We start from the raw sequence: 22073 nt of genomic DNA, 5'->3' as shown, positions 1-22073 counted from the left end.
TATAACTGTGTAGATTAGATATCCATCAATCAATATTGATTGATCAATATTGGCTAAATATAAGCGAAGATCATTTTTTTTGTAGAGTGGATTTATGAAAATATTTTGACAAACCTTACCTTAATATATGTTACCTTAATAAACGTTACCTTATCCTAGTGATATTTACACGGGTATCAAAACACAGAGGTGGTTTAAACCTGCACCCTAACGTGCACCCTAACGTGCACCCTAACCTGCACGAAACACAGACCTTATTTGAAGTAGATCAAGACACTCTATGGAAGACATGAACAGAGGTGGTTTAAACCTGCACGAAACACAGACCTTATTGGAAGTAGATCAAGACATTCTCTATGGAAGACATGAACAGAGGCAGTTTAAACCTGCACCCTAACCTGCACGAAACACAGACCTTATTTGAAGTAGATCAAGACATTCTCTATGGAAGACATGAACAGAGATGGTTTAAGCACGAAACACAGACCTTATTGGAAGTAGATCAAGACATTCTCTATGGAAGACATGAACAGTAAAATAACGAAGGAACCCCTTTCAAGTTCAGCCGCAAGTTATTACAGGAATTATAACGCGTCGACTATTTCTCTCTAAACCATATACCTTTGACTATTACGAGCCTGCTGCTGCCTACCACCCCTCAGTCAGACTGCTATATCAAATACTAGCCTTGGGCCAAATCCGAAAACTATCACCTCGAAAACAAAATGTTTATTCTGTTCCGTATTTTATCTAACGGGTGGCATCCATGAGTCTAAATATTCCTGTTACATTGCACAACCTTCAATGTTATGTCATAATTACGTAAAATTCTGGCAAATTATTTCATAAAGAGCCAGGCGGCCCAAACTGTTGCATATACCCTGACTCTGCGTGTAATGAACGCAAGAGAAGTGACACAATTTCACCTGGTTAATATTGCCTGGTAACCTGGATTTATTTTAGCTAAATATGCAGGTTTAAAAATATATACTTGTGTATTGATTTTAAGAGAGGCATTGATGTTTATGGTTAAGTACATATTGGAGCAATGACAGTCGTTGATTTGTTTTTATAAAATAAGTTTAATGCTAGCTAGCAACTTACCTTGGCTTACTGCATTCGCGTAACAGGCAGCCTCCTCGTGAGGCAGGTGATTAGAGCGTTCGACTAGTTAACTGTAGGGTTGCAAGATTGGATCCCCCGAACTGACAAGGTAAAAATCTGTCGTTCTTCCTCATTCCTAGGCCGTGATTGAAAATAAATAAGAATGTGTTAACTGACTTGCCTAAAGATAAAATAGAGGTGTAAAAAAATTGGCCCTAATTAATCGGCCATTACGATTAATCGGTCGACCTCTACTTGATACGTACATAAATGAAGCGATTATTTTTGCTGGGGTCTCGGGACCAATGGGGTTAAGAGGCTGTAAATAGGGTAACTTCAATTTGATGTAAATGGGTAAACCTGTGTGTTTCTCCTCGCCAGATCAATATATTTTTTACCCCCCCCCCCCCCCCCCCCCCTTTCTCCCCAATTTCAATTTTGTCGCATTGCTGCAATTCCCCAACGGGCTTAGGAGGCGAAGGTCGAGTCATGCGTCTTCTGTAACATGACCAGCTAAACTGCGCTTATTAACACCCTCTTGCTTAACCCCAAGCCAGCCTCACCAATGTGTCGGAGGAAACACCGTTTACCTGACGACCGAGGTCAGCCCTGCCCGCCACAAGGAGTCGCTAGAGTGCGATGAGCCAAATAAAGCCCCCCCCCCCCCCCCCCCCATCGCCCCTGGTGTCCTTCTGCAGTACTGATTCTAACCGAAACCTCTGGGACTAATGGCCACCATTTTTGTTTTTGTTCTCCTTTCCCCAGGTATGCAGTCATTGCCTTTGGCTGTGCCAGCTGTCCTAAGATCACGTGTGGACGTGAGGGGTGTGGCACAGAGTTCTGTTACCACTGTAAACAGCTGTGGCACCCCAACCAGACGTGTGATGCTGCCCGACAGCAGAGAGCCCAGAGCCTGAGGCTACGCACCTTCCGTTCTTCATCTCTCAACTACAGCCAGGAGAGTGGTGCTGCAGGTAACACACACACACGGCTCATACCGCTTCACAGCTCATACGTCCTCACGGCTCATACGTCCTCACGGCTCATACGTCCTCACGGCTCATATCAGTTCACACAGAGGATGAATCTGATCTGTCCGTTCCTTCTCTCTCACCGTCACCAGCTGATGACATCAAGCCGTGTCCACGCTGCGCTGCTTACATCATCAAGATGAACGACGGCAGCTGTAACCACATGACTTGTGCCGTGTGCGGCTGTGAGTTCTGCTGGCTCTGCATGAAGGAGATCTCTGACCTGCACTACCTGAGGTGAGGGGCTGACAAACAACAACCATGTCTTCAACTAACTCTCACACTTGTCTTGCCTGTACGGATCGAGTTTTATTTGTAATGCCTGTGATATGTGGTTGTTTTACCTACCTCATAGGCATTACATTCAATTAAGTCACTTTGGATCAGAGCGTTTGATAAATGTCCATTGTTAGAACCACTAAACACGCTGATTGGTACCTATGCTTTTCTGTTGCTCATTTTTTACCAGAATGAGTCCAAGATAACTCAAGACATCTGTAATAAATGTTGGAAATTTTTGTCGGATGTTTTAGTTGAGCAGTTTGACATCTAACTAAGGTGTTTGATGCAGTATTTCTCAACCTGTTGGCCAGAAACAAAGATGGGTGGGTCTGTCTATTGGATCGAGAGCAAACACTGCAGCTGCTCTCCCCATGTTAGTGGGCAAATGGACCCAACATTCATTTACATATACGCACGGATGTTCCAAACTCCATTTTAGACGAGACAGACTTTATGACAAAGGATCCTATTTACACTTTGTAGTACATTTTTACCCTAGAATAACTTTCTGACTCATATTGATGCCACATGGGCTGTTTTCAAAGAGATTTGTTGCTTTTTAAAGGCAGCTGCTCTTTAATGTAAATGTCTATAACACATCGCTTTTTTCATTGAGGGAAGGGATATGATTGGTTTGCACACTGCTTTTTTCATTGAGGGAAGGGATATGATTGGTTTGCACACATTGCTTTTCTAACCTGCTCTGACAGTGAAAGTAAAGTAACAAATCTCCCCCCAACCCGTCAGGATGGTGTTGTAATGTCCTCTCTCTCTCCCCCCAGCCCGTCAGGATGGTGTTGTAATGTCCTCTCTCTCTCCCCCCAGCCCATCAGGATGGTGTTGTAATGTCCTCTCTCTCTCTCCCCCCAGCCCATCAGGATGGTGTTGTAATGTCCTCTCTCTCTCTCCCCCCAGCCCATCAGGATGGTGTTGTAATGTCCTCTCTCTCCGTCCCCCCAGCCCGTCAGGATGGTGTTGTAATGTCCTCTCTCTCTCCGTCCCCCCAGCCCGTCAGGATGGTGTTGTAATGTCCTCTCTCTCTCCCCCCAGCCCGTCAGGATGGTGTTGTAATGTCCTCTCTCTCTCCCCCCAGCCCGTCAGGATGGTGTTGTAATGTCCTCTCTCTCCGTCCCCCCAGCCCGTCAGGATGGTGTTGTAATGTCCTCTCTCTCTCCCCCCAGCCCGTCAGGATGGTGTTGTAATGTCCTCTCTCTCACCCCCCAGCCTGTCAGGATGGTGTTGTAATGTCCTCTCTCTCTCCCCCCCAGCCCGTCAGGATGGTGTTGTAATGTCCTCTCTCTTACCCCCCAGCCTGTCAGGATGGTGTTGTAATGTCCTCTCTCTCTCCCCCCCAGCCCGTCAGGATGGTGTTGTAATGTCCTCTCTCTCTCCCCCCCCCAGCCCATCAGGATGGTGTTGTAATGTCCTCTCATCCCCCCCCCCCAGCCCGTCAGGATGGTGTTGTAATGTCCTCTCTCTCTCCCCCCCAGCCCGTCAGGATGGTGTTGTAATGTCCTCTCTCTCTCCCCCCCCAGCCCATCAGGATGGTGTTGTAATGTCCTCTCATCCCCCCCCCAGCCCGTCAGGATGGTGTTGTAATGTCCTCTCTCTCTCCCCCCCAGCCCGTCAGGATGGTGTTGTAATGTCCTCTCTCTCTCCCCCCCCAGCCCATCAGGATGGTGTTGTAATGTCCTCTCATCCCCCCCCCCCAGCCCGTCAGGATGGTGTTGTAATGTCCTCTCTCTCCCCCCAGCCCGTCAGGATGGTGTTGTAATGTCCTCTCTCTCTCCCCCCAGCCCGTCAGGATGGTGTTGTAATGTCCTCTCTCTCCCCAACCCAGCCCATCAAGATGGTGTTGTAATGTCCTCTCTCTCCCCCAGCCCGTCAGGATGGTGTTGTAATGTCCTCTCTCTCTCCCCCCAGCCCGTCAGGATGGTGTTGTAATGTCCTCTCTCTCACCCCCAGCCTGTCAGGATGGTGTTGTAATGTCCTCTCTCCCCCCCAGCCCGTCAGATGGTGTTGTAATGTCCTCTCTCCCCCCCCCCCAGCCCGTCAGGATGGTGTTGTAATGTCCTCTCTCCCCCCCCCCCAGCCCGTCAGGATGGTGTTGTAATATCCTCTCTCTCTCCCCCCAGCCCGTCAGGATGGTGTTGTAATGTCCTCTCTCTCCCCCCCCAGCCCGTCAGGATGGTGTTGTAATGTCCTCTCATCCCCCCCCCCCAGCCCGTCAGGATGGTGTTGTAATGTCCTCTCTCTCTCCCCCCCAGCCCGTCAGGATGGTGTTGTAATGTCCTCTCTCTCTCCCCCCCCAGCCCATCAGGATGGTGTTGTAATGTCCTCTCATCCCCCCCCCCAGCCCGTCAGGATGGTGTTGTAATGTCCTCTCTCTCTCCCCCCCAGCCCGTCAGGATGGTGTTGTAATGTCCTCTCTCTCTCCCCCCCCCAGCCCGTCAGGATGGTGTTGTAATGTCCTCTCTCTCCCCCCAGCCCGTCAGGATGGTGTTGTAATGTCCTCTCTCTCTCCCCCCAGCCCGTCAGGATGGTGTTGTAATGTCCTCTCTCTCCCCAACCCAGCCCATCAAGATGGTGTTGTAATGTCCTCTCTCTCCCCCAGCCCGTCAGGATGGTGTTGTAATGTCCTCTCTCTCTCCCCCCAGCCCGTCAGGATGGTGTTGTAATGTCCTCTCTCTCACCCCCAGCCTGTCAGGATGGTGTTGTAATGTCCTCTCTCACCCCCCAGCCTGTCAGGATGGTGTTGTAATGTCCTCTCTCTCTCCCCCCCAGCCCGTCAGATGGTGTTGTAATGTCCTCTCTCCCCCCCCCCCAGCCCGTCAGGATGGTGTTGTAATATCCTCTCTCTCTCCCCCCAGCCCGTCAGGATGGTGTTGTAATGTCCTCTCTCTCACCCCCCAGCCTGTCAGAATGGTGTTGTAATGTCCTCTCTCTCTCCCCCCAGCCCATCAGGATGGTGTTGTAATGTCCTCTCATCCCCCCCCCAGCCTGTCAGGATGGTGTTGTAATGTCCTCTCTCTCTCTCCCCCAGCCCGTCAGGATGGTGTTGTAATGTCCTCTCTCTCCCCCCCCAGCCCGTCAGGATGGTGTTGTAATGTCCTCTCTCTCTCCCCCCAGCCCGTCAGGATGGTGTTGTAATGTCCTCTCTCTCACCCCCCAGCCCGTCAGGATGTACCTTCTGGGGTAAGAAGCCATGGAGCAGGAAGAAGAAGATTCTGTGGCAGCTGGGCACGCTGGTGGGCGCACCGGTGGGCATCGCTCTGATCGCTGGCATCGCCATCCCCGCCATGATCATAGGCATCCCTGTCTACGTGGGGAGGAAGGTGAGTTTGGACACAGGAATAGTTTAGAACCTTTTTTTTTTTATAGGAATGTGTATAGATGACCCTCAAAAGCCACTGACACGACACGCACGGCTACAAACAGTTAAATGAATCTGATTGTACTAGTAGCACATTGAAAACAGAGGGAAACAGGGAGGTATTTCATACTGCTGTTGCTGCCAATGCTACTGCTGTTTTAAAGAGAATCCTTAATTGCGATGTACATTATTGGACTTATAAATGTATTATATACAGTACCTTCAGAAAGTGTTCACACCCCCTAACTTTTTCCACATTTTGTTGTTTCAGCCTGGATTAAAGAGATGTCTCACCCATCTATAACACAATACCCCATAATGAGAAAGTGAAAACATGTTTTTAGACATTTTTGCTAATTTTATTGAAAATGAAATGCAGAAATATCTCATTTACGTAAGTATTCACACGCCTGGGTCAATAATGTTAAAATGACCTTCGGTAGCGATTTAATGAGGTGTTTTTCTGGGTAAGTCTCAGAGCATTGTAGATCTGGGGCCTCATTTATCAATATTGAGTAATGCTACTTACAAAAGATTTTAGAATGGTCGTACGCATAGAAAAAGTGTCCTATGAGAGCCATACGCACACCGGTAGCAGAGAACCATTGAAATACCAATTGTTCTCAGCCTCAGTGCTCATGCACAGCCTTGGCTTTTTGCATTTCAAAATGCCCCAAATGTAAGCATATGGTCAAAATCATCCCTTTAAATTATGTTGGGAATATACAACGCCGTTTCATTAATTCTTTATTTTATGAAACTGAAATAGAGGCGCTAGTGTCAGAGGTTGAGTCTCGCTCAGTTGTGGCTTGACCAGTAGAAATAAAACCATAGCTACAACGTAGTTCCACCTGGCCACCACATTCAGCCAAAGCTACAACGTAGTTCCACCTGGCCACCACATTCAGCCAAAGCTACAACGTAGTTCCACCTGGCCACCACATTCAGCCAAAGCTACAACGTAGTTCCACCTGGCCACCACATTCAGCCAAAGCTACAACGTAGTTCCACCTGGCCACCACATTCAGCCAAAGCTACAGCGTAGTTCCACCTGGCCACCACATTCAGCCAAAGCTACAGCGTAGTTCCACCTGGCCACCACATTCAGCCAAAGCTACAACGTAGTTCCACCTGGCCACCACATTCAGCCAAAGCTACAGCGTAGTTCCACCTGGCCACCACATTCAGCCAAAGCTACAACGTAGTTCCACCTGGCCACCACATTCAGCCAAAGCTACAGCGTAGTTCCACCTGGCCACCACATTCAGCCAAAGCTACAACGTAGTTCCACCTGGCCACCACATTCAACCAAAGCTACAACGTAGTTCCACATGATGCAGCCACCACTATGCTTGAAATATGGAGTGTGGTTCTCAGTGACTATGCACCTTCAGTGTTGGATGTGTCCCAAACAGAACACTTTGTATTCAGGACAAAAAGTTTATTGCTTTGCCACATTTTTTTGCAGTGTGACTTTAGTGCCTTGTTGCAAACAGGATTCATATTTTGGAATATTTTTATTCTGTACAGGCTTCCTTTTCACTCTGTCATTAATATTGGGGCGTAACTGTTGTTAATCCATCTTCAGATTTCTCCTATCACTGCCATTAAACTCTGTTTTAAAGTCACCATTGGCCTCATGGTGAAATCCCCAATGGGTTTCCTTCCTCTCCGGCAACTGAGTTAGAAAGGACGCCTGTATCTTTATATTGACTGGGTGTATTGACACACCATCCATTCCCAGTTCTGGGAAAGTCATGTGACTGTCCAACTACATCAGTCTCCAGATGGTTCTACTGTCTGCTCAGCCTAAGTCTGTTTTTTTGCCATTTTAGGAGATGAGATTAGAGCCATTGATTAGATAAAGTATTCTACACCAGGGTTCTGAGACTCAGTCTAGAATCTATGACGTTGAGTAGTGTCCTACGGCAGACTGTCTATGGTGGGAGTAATGGCCGACATGGTGTAGGATGCACCTGCAGAGCACTACGGGGGGGGTTGAAACCGAACCAGTGTATGGGATCCAACCAGGGTTGGTGCTGGACAACGTGACCGGCAAGATTTTTAATTGACCGGACATTTGAGAAATTGACCAGACATCCATATGCATTGGATGGGTAAAACATTAGAGCATCCAGCCACGGTTCTCAATCGCATTTAGGGTTATTGTAAATCATCTTAAAATAATAGAATATAGGGTCTTATTGAAAAGCATAACATTGCCCATTGCATCTTCATCCCTGCTATAAATCATAAACGATTATCACTTAAAGGGAAAACATTCAGCTTAGAAGAACAAGTCACCTACACTGTAATAAAACATGACCTAGAAATATATTTGTATAATATAACTTGTGAACGACCTGTCCTATAAACCATCTGTATGAACATTTTAAGAAATAAATAACAAAACAGCTGTTTTCAAATTCAATCTAGGCCTGTCATTTAATGTAGCCTAGGCATGAACATGTTAAATGAGGCCTAATAAATTAAACTGTAAATGAACGCCAGGGCCGGACGGTCATGGCTAGCAGGGATCCAGCTTTTGTCAAATTAACGTCAGATTTGAGTTTTCGTAGCAGGCAAGGAAAAGGGTTAGGTTTAGCTAAATTAATTTGAACTGCCGTGTCATGTGATACACAGTTGAAGTCGGAAGTTGACATACACTTAGGTTGGAGTCATTAAAACTTGTTTTTCAACCACTCCACACATTTCTTGTTAACAAACTATAGTTTTGGCAAGTCGGTTAGGAGATCTACTTTGTGCATGACACACGTCATTTTTCTAACAATTATTTACAGACAGATTATTTCACCTATAATTCACTGTATCACAATTCCAGTGGGTCAGAAGTTTACATACATTAAGTTGACTGTGCCTTTAAACAGCTTGGAAAATTCCAGGAAATTATGTCATGGCTTTAGAAGCTTCTGATAGGCTAATTGACATCATTTGAGTCAATTGGAGGTGTACCTGTGGATGTATTTCAAGGCCTAACTTCAAAGTCAGTTCCTCTTTGCTTGACATCATGGGAAAATCAAAAGAAATCAACGATATTTCGTTTCCAAGCTCAACTGAAATGCACCAATTGTGCATGATACACATTACTTACGCTAATCTATCAATCCACTCCATCCTACCTAGTGGTTAGAGCGTTGGGCTAGTAACTGAAAGGTTGCAAGTTCAAATCCCCGAGCTGACAAGGTACAAATCTGTGGTTCTGCCCCTGAACAAGGCAGTTAACCCACTGTTCCTAGGCCGTCATTGAAACTAAGAATTTGTTCTTAACTGACTTGCCTAGTTAAATAAAGGTAAAATAAAAACCTGACACATGTTGATCTTATCCAGGGAGGCAGCATAACTGCTAGGACGTGCCTGACCAACACAATTTGCCTCTAATTTACTTGCGTTTACTTACGGTGGAACTTTGTCTGCTCAAAGTTGTCCGGGAAGTCAAAACGGGAAACTCCTTGGAGCAGCTTGATGCTCATCAGCCTCGCTACATTGTCCTCCAGGAGTGATCTGGAGGCAGTCTTTACTCTGTTTTGGTGAAGAATCCCCTCTCGGGAGGCACACTGCAAACGGATAATCAGCACAATCTTACCCAGTAGGGGTACACTTAGCTGAAGTCCTTTTATGAGGACCTCACCTAACCTCTTCTGCATGAGTAAAAATAGAAGCACACACACCTGCAGCTTGAGGATTTATCCTATGAAGAATATCATCCACTGCTATTTCTGACAGTTTGGCTGGCAACCATTGTATTTATTGTCAAAAACAGCATTTACCAGTTAACGGAACCCTGCAACAAACATGTTGGCAACATATGATTACAAAAATAATGATCCACTGTCTAACTTTAGCTGAGCTCTAGTTGGAAGTAGGAGCTTAGTTGTTCATTAAGATCAGGGTCATCCTTAATGAGGCTTTTAGTTTGGTTTGGATGGGTTTGGGGGCTGCTGCAGTCCGTAATCCCCCTGTGTTAAAGTCTGTGACGTCCCTGTTACTGACATATCCTCTCTTTCCTCTCCTCCTTTACCCTCACCACCTCCCCCCTCTCCTCCTCTTGTCTCGTCATCCATCTCCTTCCTCTTCATCCCTCTCCTCCTCCTTCATCCCTCTTCTTCCTACCTCTCCACTTTCTCTTCTTCCTCCAACTCCTCTTCTCTTCCTCCTCCATCTCCTCTCAGATTCACAATCGCTATGAAGGAAAGGACATCTCCAAACATAAGAGGAACTTGGTGATAGCGGGTGGCGTGACCTTATCTGTCATTGTCTCCCCCGTGGTGGCAGCAGTTACTGTTGGTAAGTCCCTCTCCCTAGTGCTCTTATCATATCTAGAGGTTAGTTTAGTTAAAATGTTAACTGGTCTCTATACAAGACAAGCCATCTTCAATATCCTCTGTCACTCCCAGGGGACCGTTGTATGATACTCTTCTTTAGTATGTCATTCAGATCCACCATTAGCAGGATCTTCTGTGTTTTCTGATTGTCTCCAGGTGTCGGCGTGCCCATCATGCTGGCATACGTCTACGGGGTGGTGCCCATCTCTCTGTGTCGCAGCGGTGGGTGTGGCGTCTCCGCCGGTAACGGGAAAGGGGTCCGCATCGATTTTGATGACGAGAATGAGATGAACGTCGGAAGTGCAGCGGCTGCAACTGGTGAGTTATCATAATCACCACTCACCTCCACCGCCACTCACCTCCACCGCCACTCACCTCCACCGCCACTCACCTCCACCGCCACTCACCTCCACCGCCACTCACCTCCACCGCCACTCACCTCCACCACCACTCACCTCCACCACCACTCACCTCCACCACCACTCACCTCCACCACCACTCACCTCCACCACCACTCACCTCCACCACCACTCACCTCCACCACCACTCACCTCCACCACCACTCACCTCCACCACCACTCACCTCCACCACCACTCACCTCCACCACCACTCACCTCCACCACCACTCACCTCCACCACCACTCACCTCCACCACCACTCACCTCCACCTCCACTCACCTCCACCACCACTCACCTCCACCACCACTCACCTCCACCACCACTCACCTCCACCACCACTCACCTCCACCTCCACCACCACTCACCTCCACCACCACTCACCTCCACCACCACTCACCTCCACCTCCACCGCCACTCACCTCCACCGCCACTCACCTCCACCGCCACTCACCTCCACCGCCACTCACCTCCACCGCCACTCACCTCCACCGCCACTCACCTCCACCGCCACTCACCTCCACCGCCACTCACCTCCACCGCCACTCACCTCCACCGCCACTCACCTCCACCGCCACTCACCTCCACCGCCACTCACCTCCACCGCCACTCACCTCCACCGCCACTCACCTCCACTCACCTCCACCGCCACTCACCTCCACCGCCACTCACCTCCACCGCCACTCACCTCCACCGCCACTCACCTCCACCGCCACTCACCTCCACCGCCACTCACCTCCACCGCCACTCACCTCCCCCGCCACTCACCTCCCCCGCCACTCACCTCCCCCGCCACTCACCTCCCCCGCCACTCACCTCCCCCGCCACTCACCTCCCCCGCCACTCACCTCCCCCGCCACTCACCTCCCCCGCCACTCACCTCCCCCGCCACTCACCTCCACCGCCACTCACCTCCACCGCCACTCACCACCATCACCCACCGCCACTCACCACCATCACCCACCGCCACTCACCACCATCACCCACCGCCACTCACCACCATCACCCACCACCCCTCGCCTCCACCACCACCCCTCGCCTCCTCCACCACCACCCCTCGCCTCCACCACCACCACTCGCCTCCACCACCACCACTCGCCTCCACCACCACCACTCGCCTCCACCACCACCACTCGCCTCCACCACCACCACTCGCCTCCACCACCACCACTCGCCTCCACCACCACCACTCGCCTCCACCACCACCCCTCGCCTCCACCACCACCCCTCGCCTCCACCACCACCCCTCGCCTCCACCACCACCACTCGCCTCCACCACCACCACTCGCCTCCACCACCACCACTCGCCTCCACCACCACCACTCGCCTCCACCACCACCACTCGCCTCCACCACCACTACTCGCCTCCACCACCACCACTCGCCTCCACCACCACCACTCGCCTCCACCACCACCACTCGCCTCCACCACCACCACTCGCCTCCACCACCACCACTCGCCTCCACCACCACCATTCGCCTCCACCACCACTCGCCTCCACCACCACTCGCCTCCACCACCACTCGCCTCCACCACCACCACTCGCCTCCACCACCACCACTCGCCTCCACCACTCGCCTCCACCACTCACCACCACTCGCCTCCACCACTCACCACCACTCGCCTCCACCACTCACCACCACTCGCCTCCACCACTCACCACCACTCGCCTCCACCACTCACCACCACTCGCCTCCACCACTCGCCTCCACCACTCGCCTCCACCACTCGCCTCCACCACTCGCCTCCACCACTCGCCACCACTCGCCTCCACCACTCGCCACCACTCGCCACCACTCGCCTCCACCACTCGCCTCCACCACTCGCCTCCACCACTCGCCACCACCACTCGCCACCACCACTCGCCTCCACCACCAACCACCACTCGCCTCCACCACCAACCACCACTCGCCTCCACCACCAACCACCACTCGCCTCCACCACTCGCCTCCACCACCAACCACCACTCGCCTCCACCACCACACACACCTCATCACCACTCATCTCCTCCACCACCACCTCATCTCCACCACCACCACCTCATCGCCACTCACCTCCACCACCACTCCCCTCCACCACCACCACTCACCTCTCACCTTCTCCACCACTTATCTCCTCCAAAATCAAATAAAATGTATTTATATAGTCCTTCGTACATCAGCTGATATCTCAAAGTGCTGTACAGAAACCCAGCCTAAAATCCCAAACAGCAAGCAATGCAGGTGTAGAAGCACGGTGGCTAGGAAAAACTCCCTAGAAAGGCCAAAACCTAGGAAGAAACCTAGAGAGGAACCCAGCTGTGTGGGGTGGCCAGTCCTCTTCTGGCTGTGCCGGGTGGAGATTATAACAGAACATGGCCAAGATGTTCAAATGTTCATAAATGACCAGAATGGTCCAATAATAATAAGGCAGAACAGTGTAAACTGGAGCAGCAGCACGGCCAGGTGGACTGGTGACAGCAAGGAGTCATCATGTCAGGTAGTCCTGGGGAATGGTCCTAGGGCTCATGTCCTCCGAGAGAGAGAAAGAAAGAGAATTAGAGAGAGCATACTTAAATTCACACAGGACACCGAATAAGACAGGAGAAGTACTCGAGATATAACAAACTGACCCTAGCCCCCCGAGACACAAACTTCTGCAGCATAAATACTGGAGGCTGAGACAGGAGGGGTCAGGAGACACTGTGGCCCCATCCAAGGACACCCCCGGACAGGGCCAAACAGGAAGGATATAACCCCACCCACTTTGCCAAAGCACAACCCCCACACCACTAGAGGGATATCTTCAACCACCAACTTACCATCCTGAGACAAGGCCGAGTATAGCCCACCTCCACCACCTCATCACCTCCACCACCACTCACCTCCACCACCACCACTCACCTCTCACCTTCTCCACCACTTATCTCCTCCACCACCCACCTTCACCACCACTCACCTCCATCGCCACTCACCTCTCACCTTCTCCACCACCACTCACCTCTCACCTTCTCCACCACCACTCACCACTCATCTTCTCCACCACCACTCACCACTCATCTCCTCCACCACCACTCACCACTCATCTCCTCCACCACCTCATCACCACTCATCTTCTCCTCCACCACTCACCATCATCTCCACTCATCTCATCCACCACTCACCTCCATCACCACTCATCTCATCCACCACTCACCTCCATCACCACCATCTCCACTCATCTCATCCACCACCTCATCACCACTCATCTCATCCACCACTCACCTCCATCACCACTCATCTCATCCACCACTCACCTCCATCACCACCATCACCACTCATCTCATCCACCACCTCATCTCCTCCACCACCTCATCACCACTCATTTCCTCCTCCACCACCTCATCACCTGATCAGGTGATGGTGAAAAATCTATCTTTGATAATGAATAGAGCAGACGTAATCTCTTATTACATGTCAGAGGAATATGTTACTGAGAACAAACGTCCTTCTGAACATTATCCACAATGTTGTGTCCTGCTGAACATGGCCCTGTGTTCTGTGGCATCTGAAGTGACATGTATTATATTATTCTCCTCAGACGCCACATCGGTGGCAGAGACTAGACACAACCCCAGCATCGGAGAGGGCAGTGTGGGGGGCATGACAGGCAGTCTGAGTGCCAGCGGGAGCCACATGGACCGGATGGGCGCCATGAGGGACAACCTGAGTGAGAATGCCTCCACCATGGCTCTGGCTGGGGCCAGCATCACCGGATCTCTGTCTGGCAGCGCCATGGTCAACTGTTATAACAGGTAGGGTACTAGAGTGGAGAAGCCGTTCGGTAGTCATTACTACGCTAGGTGAGTCAGGGTGCCGTTCAGTAGTCATTACTACGCTAGGCAAGCAGGGGACACAGCGTTCAGAAAAGCTAACAGGCTGGGGCTAGTAGATGGTTCTTCAGCGACATTGTTAGAGAATAGCCTGTTGAGACCACATCGGGCGATCATGTCGGCAGTCCAGTCGTGATGGATCGGCGGGGCTCCGTGCCGACAATAAAGGGTCCAGGCCAATTGGCAAAGGAGTTATTGTAGCCCTAGAATTAGTTGGTATATGGGCCTGGCTCGAGGCTCGCTCAAGGCTAACTGGTGCTTGCTTCGGGACAGAAGCGTTAGTGAACAGTAGCCACTCGTTTGCAGCTAGCTAGCTGCGATGATCCGGTGTAATGATCCAGAGCGGCAGGAATCCGGTGATGTGGTAGAGAGAAGCAGTCCGATATGGTCTGGGTTGATATCGCACTGTGCAGACTGGCTGGTGTTTTCCAAGCTAAGGCTGGCTGAGGACGGGGTAAAAAGGAGAGGACTGCTTGCCGTGGCTAACAAAGACTATTAGCTAGTTAGCTGGCTAGAGGACCGCTAGCCATGGCTAATAAAGACTAGGTGCTAGTTAGCTGGCTAGAGGACCGCTAGCCATGGCTAATAAAGACTAGGTACTAGTTAGCTGGCTAGAGGACCGCTAGCCATGGCTAATAAAGACTAGGTGCTAGTTAGCTGGCTAGAGGACCGCTAGCCAAGGCTAATAAAGACTAGGTACTAGTTAGCTGGCTAGAGGACCGCTAGCCATGGCTAATAAAGACTAGGTGCTAGTTAGCTGGCTAGAGGACCGCTAGCCATGGCTAATAAAGACTAGGTTCTAGTTAGCTGGCTAGAGGACCGCTAGCCATGGCTAATACAGACTAGGTTCTAGTTAGCTGGCTAGCACCTGATGGAAGTTCCAGTTATAAGGAATGAAAATAGCAGATCCGTACCACATTGAGTGAGGAAAGTATAATTCGTTCTTAGATAGCAAGTGTGATTAAGATATATATGCGAAAGACTGGCTATTTACAAACACACACGTCCTACTGCAGCGCCATCTTGGATTTTTTTAAATGTAAAGTTCTGGAATGGCCTAGTGAAAGACTTAAACCCGATTTGAGATGTTGTGGCCTCTATCTGTCCTTCCTCCTCACAACACTATCTCTGTCCTTCCTCCTCACAACACTATCTCTGTCCTTCCTGCTCACAACACTGTATATCTCTGATGTTTATCTCCTTCTCTACCCAGGTTGGAGGTCCAGGCTGACGTTCAGAAGGAGCAGGGTAGTCTGAGTGGGGAGTCGGCCAATGTCAGCTTGGGGACCATCAGTGACAACACTAGCACCAAAGCAATGGCTGGATCCATTCTCAACTACATGCCTCTGGACAGGTCAGCACCCTCCGTAGCACTGGTTCAGTTCTGGTAGTTGACATTGTTGTCGTCTTCACCACTAGATGATTTTGCACAGTCACCAAATACTACTGTCCCTATATGATCACCAATCACCAACCTGTTAGCATGTCTTGTTGTCATGGTTACATAGAACCGTCTGGAGGTGGTGTTAACATGTCTTGTTGTCATGGTTACAGAGAGGGTAATCTGGAGGTGGACATGGAGGGGAAGCAGGAGAAGAAACTACATCACCATAGCAACAGCAGCAGCCTGGACGACGCCAGCGGCGAGGGAAGAGGGGTTGGAGTGTGTCCCTCCGGCTGCCCCCATGAGTCTCGCTCCTCCAAATGGGTGAAGGATCCCTCTTCCTCGGGGGGCAAGAAGAGCAAGGGCAAGCTGAGGACTAAGAAGACCAGCGGAGGAACTAAGATCCAGGAGACCCGTGAGGACATGGATGCTCAGCTCCTAGAGCAGCGCAGCACTAACTCCTCAGAGTTCGACTCCCTCAGCGGCTCCCTGCCCTCCGTAGCAGACTCCCACTGCAGCCACTTATCAGAGTTCAGCTGCTCTGATCCGGAGACCTCCAGACCTCCTCTCACCCCCTGCTGCATTGACCTCCACCCCCAGCGCCCCCTCACCTCCCTGGGAACAGACCTGGTCACCGTCACCCCCCTGCCGGAGGTGGAGAACGACCATCTGGAGAACTGTCCCGCTGCATCCTCCTCCTCCTCACCTTCCTCCGCGGCCCCCGTCTACACAGAAGGAGGAGTAGGAGGAGGTATGCTCCTCTACATCGCCGAGGAGAGCTTAGGGCTGATGAGGACGACGCAGGAGGAGCTGGACTCCCTCGCGGTGGAGGAGGTCCTGAAGGAGACCAATAACAACATGTTGGACGGAGGTGTCGTATCCCAGCAGCCTTCCAGCCCTGTGAGGAGTGGCTGCATTCAGACTGAGATATAAACTCTCCTGGCTGGTTGACTGACTGGCTGGCTGGCTGACTCCAGAGCTACTACTACAGACTGACCTAATGTTTAAGCCAGCTTTTTTCACAGCTAGCCTGAACTCCACTTCTGTTTACTGAGTGGGCAAGCTCGTTTTACGGAAGAGTAGAGAGAAAGACAGGACAGCAGAGGAGGAAAGGTGTTTTATCCATGTCTGCTAATATGGAAGATAAAATCATGTGATGGTTGAGGGTAGACTGGGTGGTGATACAGGTGGAGGGATAAGGTAGACTGGGTGGTGATACAGGTGGAGGAATAAGGTAGACTGGGTGGTGATACAGGTGGAGGGATAAGGTAGACTGGAACAAGGTAGACTGGGTAGTGATACAGGTGGAGGAATAAGGTAGACTGGAATAAGGTAGGTTGGGTGGTGATACAGGTGGAGGAATAAGGTAGACTGGAATAAGGTAGGTTGGGTAGTGATACAGGTGGAGGAATAAGGTAGACTGGGTAGTGATACAGGTGGAGGAATAAGGTAGACTGGAACAAGGTAGACTGGGTGGTGATACATATGGAGGAATAAGGTAGACTGGGTGGTGATACAGGTGGAGGAATAAGGTAGACTGGGTAGTGATACAGGTGGAGGAATAAGGTAGACTGGAACAAGGTAGACTGGGTGGTGATACATATGGAGGAATAAGGTAGACTGGGTGGTGATACAGGTGGAGGAATAAGGTAGACTGGGTAGTGATACAGGTGGAGGAATAAGGTAGACTGGGTGGTGATACAGGTGGAGGAATAAGGTAGACTGGAATAAGGTAGACTGGGTGGTGATACAGGTGGAGGAATAAGGTAGTCTGGGTAGTGATACATGTGGAGGAATAAGGTAGACTGGGTGGTGATACAGGTGGAGGAATAAGGTAGGTTGGGTAGTGATACAGGTGGAGGAATAAGGTAGACTGGGTGGTGATACAGGTGGAGGAATAAGGTAGACTGGGTGGTGATACAGGTGGAGGAATAAGGTAGTCTGGGTAGTGATACAGGTGGAGGAATAAGGTAGACTGGAACAAGGTAGACTGGGTAGTGATACAGGTGGAGGAATAAGGTAGTCTGGGTAGTGATACAGGTGGAGGAATAAGGTAGACTGGAACAAGGTAGACTGGGTGGTGATACAGGTGGAGGAATAAGGTAGTCTGGGTAGTGATACAGGTGGAGGAATAAGGTAGACTGGGTGGTAATACAGGTGGAGGAATAAGGTAGACTGGGTAGTGATACAGGTGGAGGAATAAGGTAGACTGGGTAGTGATACAGGTGGAGGAATAAGGTAGACTGGGTAGTGATACAGGTGGAGGAATAAGGTAGACTGGGTGGTGATACAGGTGGAGGAATAAGGTAGACTGGGTAGTGATACAGGTGGAGGAATAAGGTATAGGGAGGGAGAAAGCTCTCCTACTGGTTTAAGGGGTTTATTCATATAGAAGAGACGTTGGCAGTCTGGATGGGAAGTCTTGATTAAATATCATGTCCGGAGTGTGTTTGGTCGGTGGTAACATTTAGATGTACCAAGGCCCATGGAAAGTTCCAGTTAAATGTACAAGGACAGAGGACGAGGTGTATGGCCGGTGTATCAGTGGGGTGATGATGTAGCAGTGTTCTATACTAGCCTTCACATGGGGGACAGATTCTCCAGAAGGCCACACGACTGTCCATCCAGGAAGCTCCTATGGATCCGACTCAAAACAAACCCTGTCTCAGGTGGCATCATATTCACCATGTATTGCGTTACTAGATGAGTACGGTTCCATTTGAGACACAGACTTCTATGTCTGTGGTGAACAGTCAGCCAGCCAGTCAGCCAGCCAGTCAGTCAGCCGCATCACACCGCAGCGTAAAGGATTGTCAAGCTTCAGTTCTAATATGAACCGGTCAAAGAAAAGATCAAACTGACCTAAGAGGGACCAGTCAATAAGTCATTTTTATTTTTTCCATGATTCTATAAAAAAAATGAATATTACTTTTAAGATGTTGATGAATATTGTTCTGTAGTTTTAGTATTTTCCATGTTGAGCCCTGTGGGGTCAGATCCTGTGTTAGGGGAGGCCAGGGGGGGTTGGGGTGAGCAGAGGGAAGGAAGAGTCAACTAATTTAACCCTTTGTCTTCTTAAACAACACAGATTTTAACTGTCAGGATTGGATTTACAATATAAGTAAATATTCCAGAAAGAATCAGGCCTCAGAGTTGAGCTGGCCCATCATCAGTAGGAGGACAACAGCGGTTGTTTGGTATAAAGGGAGCGATAAGAGGTTGACTCTCTTTTCATTCTGTTATAGATCTACATCACTTCTAATTAAAAGGCTATGGTGATTTAAGCCTGAGTTCATGATCTGTGCTGTCTTCAACTCGTAGGCCATTATCACCAGTTGGAGGGGACAAGCCAGGCTAACGGTGATGCATTCAGGTCAAACACCTCTCCATTGGAACCATGCAAATGAGGATTTTTCTACCTATGTTGCCTTTTTGAAAAAGCTGCTTCTGTCTGTTTGCACCTCATCCTGTCTCTTCAATAGACACAGGACTGTGTCCCATTCCCTGTGTAGTGCACTACTATGGGCCCTGGTCACTATATAGAGAATAGGGTGCCATCTGGGACGCAACCAAAGAAATGTAGAGAAAAGCAGAATGTCTAAGTGTTGTTATCGCTACAGATTCTATCTAACCATCCCGTCATTGTGTTTAGCAAGTCAAGAGATGCTAACCATCCCGTCATTGTGTTTAGCAAGTCAAGGGATGCTAACCATCCCGTCATTGTGTTTAGCAAGTCAAGAGATGCTAACCATCCCGTCATTGTGTTTAGCAAGTCAAGATGCTAACCATCCCGTCATTGTGTTTAGCAAGTCAAGATGCTAATCATCCCGTCATTGTGTTTAACAAGTCGAGAGATGCTAACCATCCCATCATCATTGTGTTTAGCAAGTCAAGATGCTAACCATCCCGTCATCATTGTGTTTAGCAAGTCAAGATGCTAACCATCCCGTCATCATTGTGTTTAGCAAGTCAAGAGATGCTAACCATCCCGTCATTGTGTTTAGCAAGTCAAGAGATGCTAACCATCCCGTCATTGTGTTTAGCAAGTCAAGATGCTAACCATCCCGTCATTGTGTTTAGCAAGTCAAGATGCTAATCATCCCGTCATTGTGTTTAACAAGTCGAGAGATGCTAACCATCCCATCATCATTGTGTTTAGCAAGTCAAGATGCTAACCATCCCGTCATCATTGTGTTTAGCAAGTCAAGAGATGCTAACCATCCCGTCATCAATGTGTTTAGCAAGTCAAGATGCTAACCATCCCGTCATTGTGTTTAGCAAGTCAAGATGCTAACCATCCCATCATCATTGTGTTTAGCAAGTCAAGATGCTAACCATCCCATCATCATTGTGTTTAACAAGTCCAGAGATGCTAATGGACACACCAATCTGGTAACCACCTAGCCTACCAAAGACAGAACAGGCTACTGTGGTTGAACCCTCACTCCTAAGGACCCCTGATGAGGGGTGTAGTGTTGCTCTGCAGAGCAGCCCGAGTCGGTGTCCAATGGAGCCCTATTCCCTATATAGTGTAGCATTTAAGACAAACCTTCTGCCAAGCGGTCCATGATCTGATTTATTGAGTAACATTCACCTATAGCTTAGTGTTTATTTGAAGGATTTGGGGGGGAAACGCTTCAGCTGTACAGTTCCCTTCCACTTCTTCACTGTAACAAAGGTCTGACAACAGTCTTGGGTACACTCAACACTGTGACAACAGTCTTGGGTACAGTCAACACTGTGACAACAGTCTTGGGTACAGTCAACACTGACAACAGTCTTGGGTACAGTCAACACTGTGACAACAGTCTTGGGTACAGTCAACACTGTGACAACAGTCTTGGGTACAGTCAACACTGTGACAACAGTCTTGGGTACAGTCAACACTGTGACAACAGTCTTGGGTACAGTCAACACTGTGACAACAGTCTTGGGTACAGTCAACACTGTGACAACAGTCTTGGGTACAGTCAACACTGTGACAACAGTCTTGGGTACAGTCAACACTGTGACAACAGTCTTGGGTACAGTCAACACTGTGACAACAGTCTTGGGTACAGTCAACACTGTGACAACAGTCTTGGGTACAGTCAAGTGGTTCAACGTCAAAGGCTATGGTTTCATCAAGAATGAGACGTCTTCGGGGGGGGGGGGGGTATTTTTTGGCGTGTTAGTACATGTTCAAACGAAACGATTCATCTTTGAACACAGAAAGCGTTAGAGTTGAGGCTACGTTCATGTACCTGTGATTCTCAGAGTGCATGGATGTGTGCTCTAAACCAGGGATATTCAACTCTTACCCTACGAGGTCTGTAGCCTGCTGGTTTCCTGTTCTATATGATAATTAATTGCACCCATCTGGTGTCCCAGATCTAAATCAGGCCCTGACTAGAGGGGAATCACCCACCTGGCGTCCCAGGTCTAAACCAGTTCCTGATTAGAGGGGAACTGGTTTGGGGGGGGCTGGCTTGTCAGTCCAGAGTTAAATTCTCTAAACTAAAGGTTGACCCTAAACTGTTCATTTATCTACTGTTGTGGTGCTGTGCAACTATCAGTCTGGATTGATAATATGATTCTGTATGATACTTTGAAGACTAGTGCCAGGCCTCATGTAGAGAGGAGTTTATGCTATTTCAAGTGCTAGAGGCGTCACTACAGACCCTGGTTCAGAGGTCTAAGACACTGCATCTCAGTGCTAGAGGCGTCACTACAGACCCTGGTTCAGCGGTCTAAGACACTGCATCTCAGTGCTAGAGGCGTCACTACAGACCCTGGTTCAATTCCAGGCTGTATCACAACCGCCGTGATTGGGAGTCCCATAGGGCGGCGCAGAATTGGCCCAGCGTTGTCCAGGTTAGGGTTTGGCCAGGGTGGGCTGTCATTGTAAATAAGAATTTGTTCATAACTGACTTGCCTAATTAAATAAAAAACTGTACACTTATGTTACAATTATATCTGAAAAATCTATCTGTCTTCATTGATTACACATTTTATGGAAATCATAGGTTTTCTGTCAGTTTAGCTGGGTAATCTACAGCAACATAACTCGTGACCTCTAAGGGTGATTTGAAACACGTCTCTTGCGTTGTTTGCTATTGGTTTAACTGATAGTTAAACCGAATACAGTGAAAATATATTATGTTTTGGTGATTTAAACCAATGTTCATTACATTTCACATTAATGGTTCTGTGGGGAGATGTTTACAATCCAAAATGAATGCACAATGACAGGTTTTGAATGAAAGACTGGCTGCGTTACAAGTGTGACCAGTTTGGAGTTTTGTGCTGAGTTGTGATAAAAATAAGTAG

The 22073-nt window shown here is 49.2% G+C and overlaps 1 protein-coding gene across 9 annotated transcripts in view; it reads left to right on the top strand.

The window, feature by feature from the left end:
• LOC139391829 (ring finger protein 19A, RBR E3 ubiquitin protein ligase) overlaps positions 1–22073 on the top strand; it is a 55800-nt gene extending 33727 nt beyond the window's left edge. Inside the window, exons 3-11 of one of the 9 annotated variants that reach the window (XR_011629611.1) lie at positions 1870–2078; positions 2228–2372; positions 5590–5752; positions 9981–10095; positions 10290–10451; positions 14089–14302; positions 15594–15734; positions 15935–17100; positions 17184–22073. Coding sequence is in view for 1 of the 9 variants with exons in the window: in XM_071139413.1 (XP_070995514.1) it covers positions 1870–2078; positions 2228–2372; positions 5590–5752; positions 9981–10095; positions 10290–10451; positions 14089–14302; positions 15594–15734; positions 15935–16697 (1912 nt within the window). In the remaining 8 variants the exon portion in view is untranslated. Of the gene's footprint in view, positions 1–1869; positions 2079–2227; positions 2373–5589; positions 5753–9980; positions 10096–10289; positions 10452–14088; positions 14303–15593; positions 15735–15934 lie in introns of all 9 variants that reach the window. The other 8 variants (XR_011629613.1, XR_011629618.1, XR_011629617.1 and 5 more) reach the window with 8 other exon arrangements.

The sequence above is a fragment of the Oncorhynchus clarkii genome, chromosome 32 (genome assembly GCF_045791955.1).
Source record: "Oncorhynchus clarkii lewisi isolate Uvic-CL-2024 chromosome 32, UVic_Ocla_1.0, whole genome shotgun sequence".
Classification (NCBI taxonomy): domain Eukaryota; kingdom Metazoa; phylum Chordata; class Actinopteri; order Salmoniformes; family Salmonidae; genus Oncorhynchus; species Oncorhynchus clarkii.
Note: the sequence above shows the minus strand (reverse complement) of the source record. Positions and strands in the feature narration are given on the sequence as shown.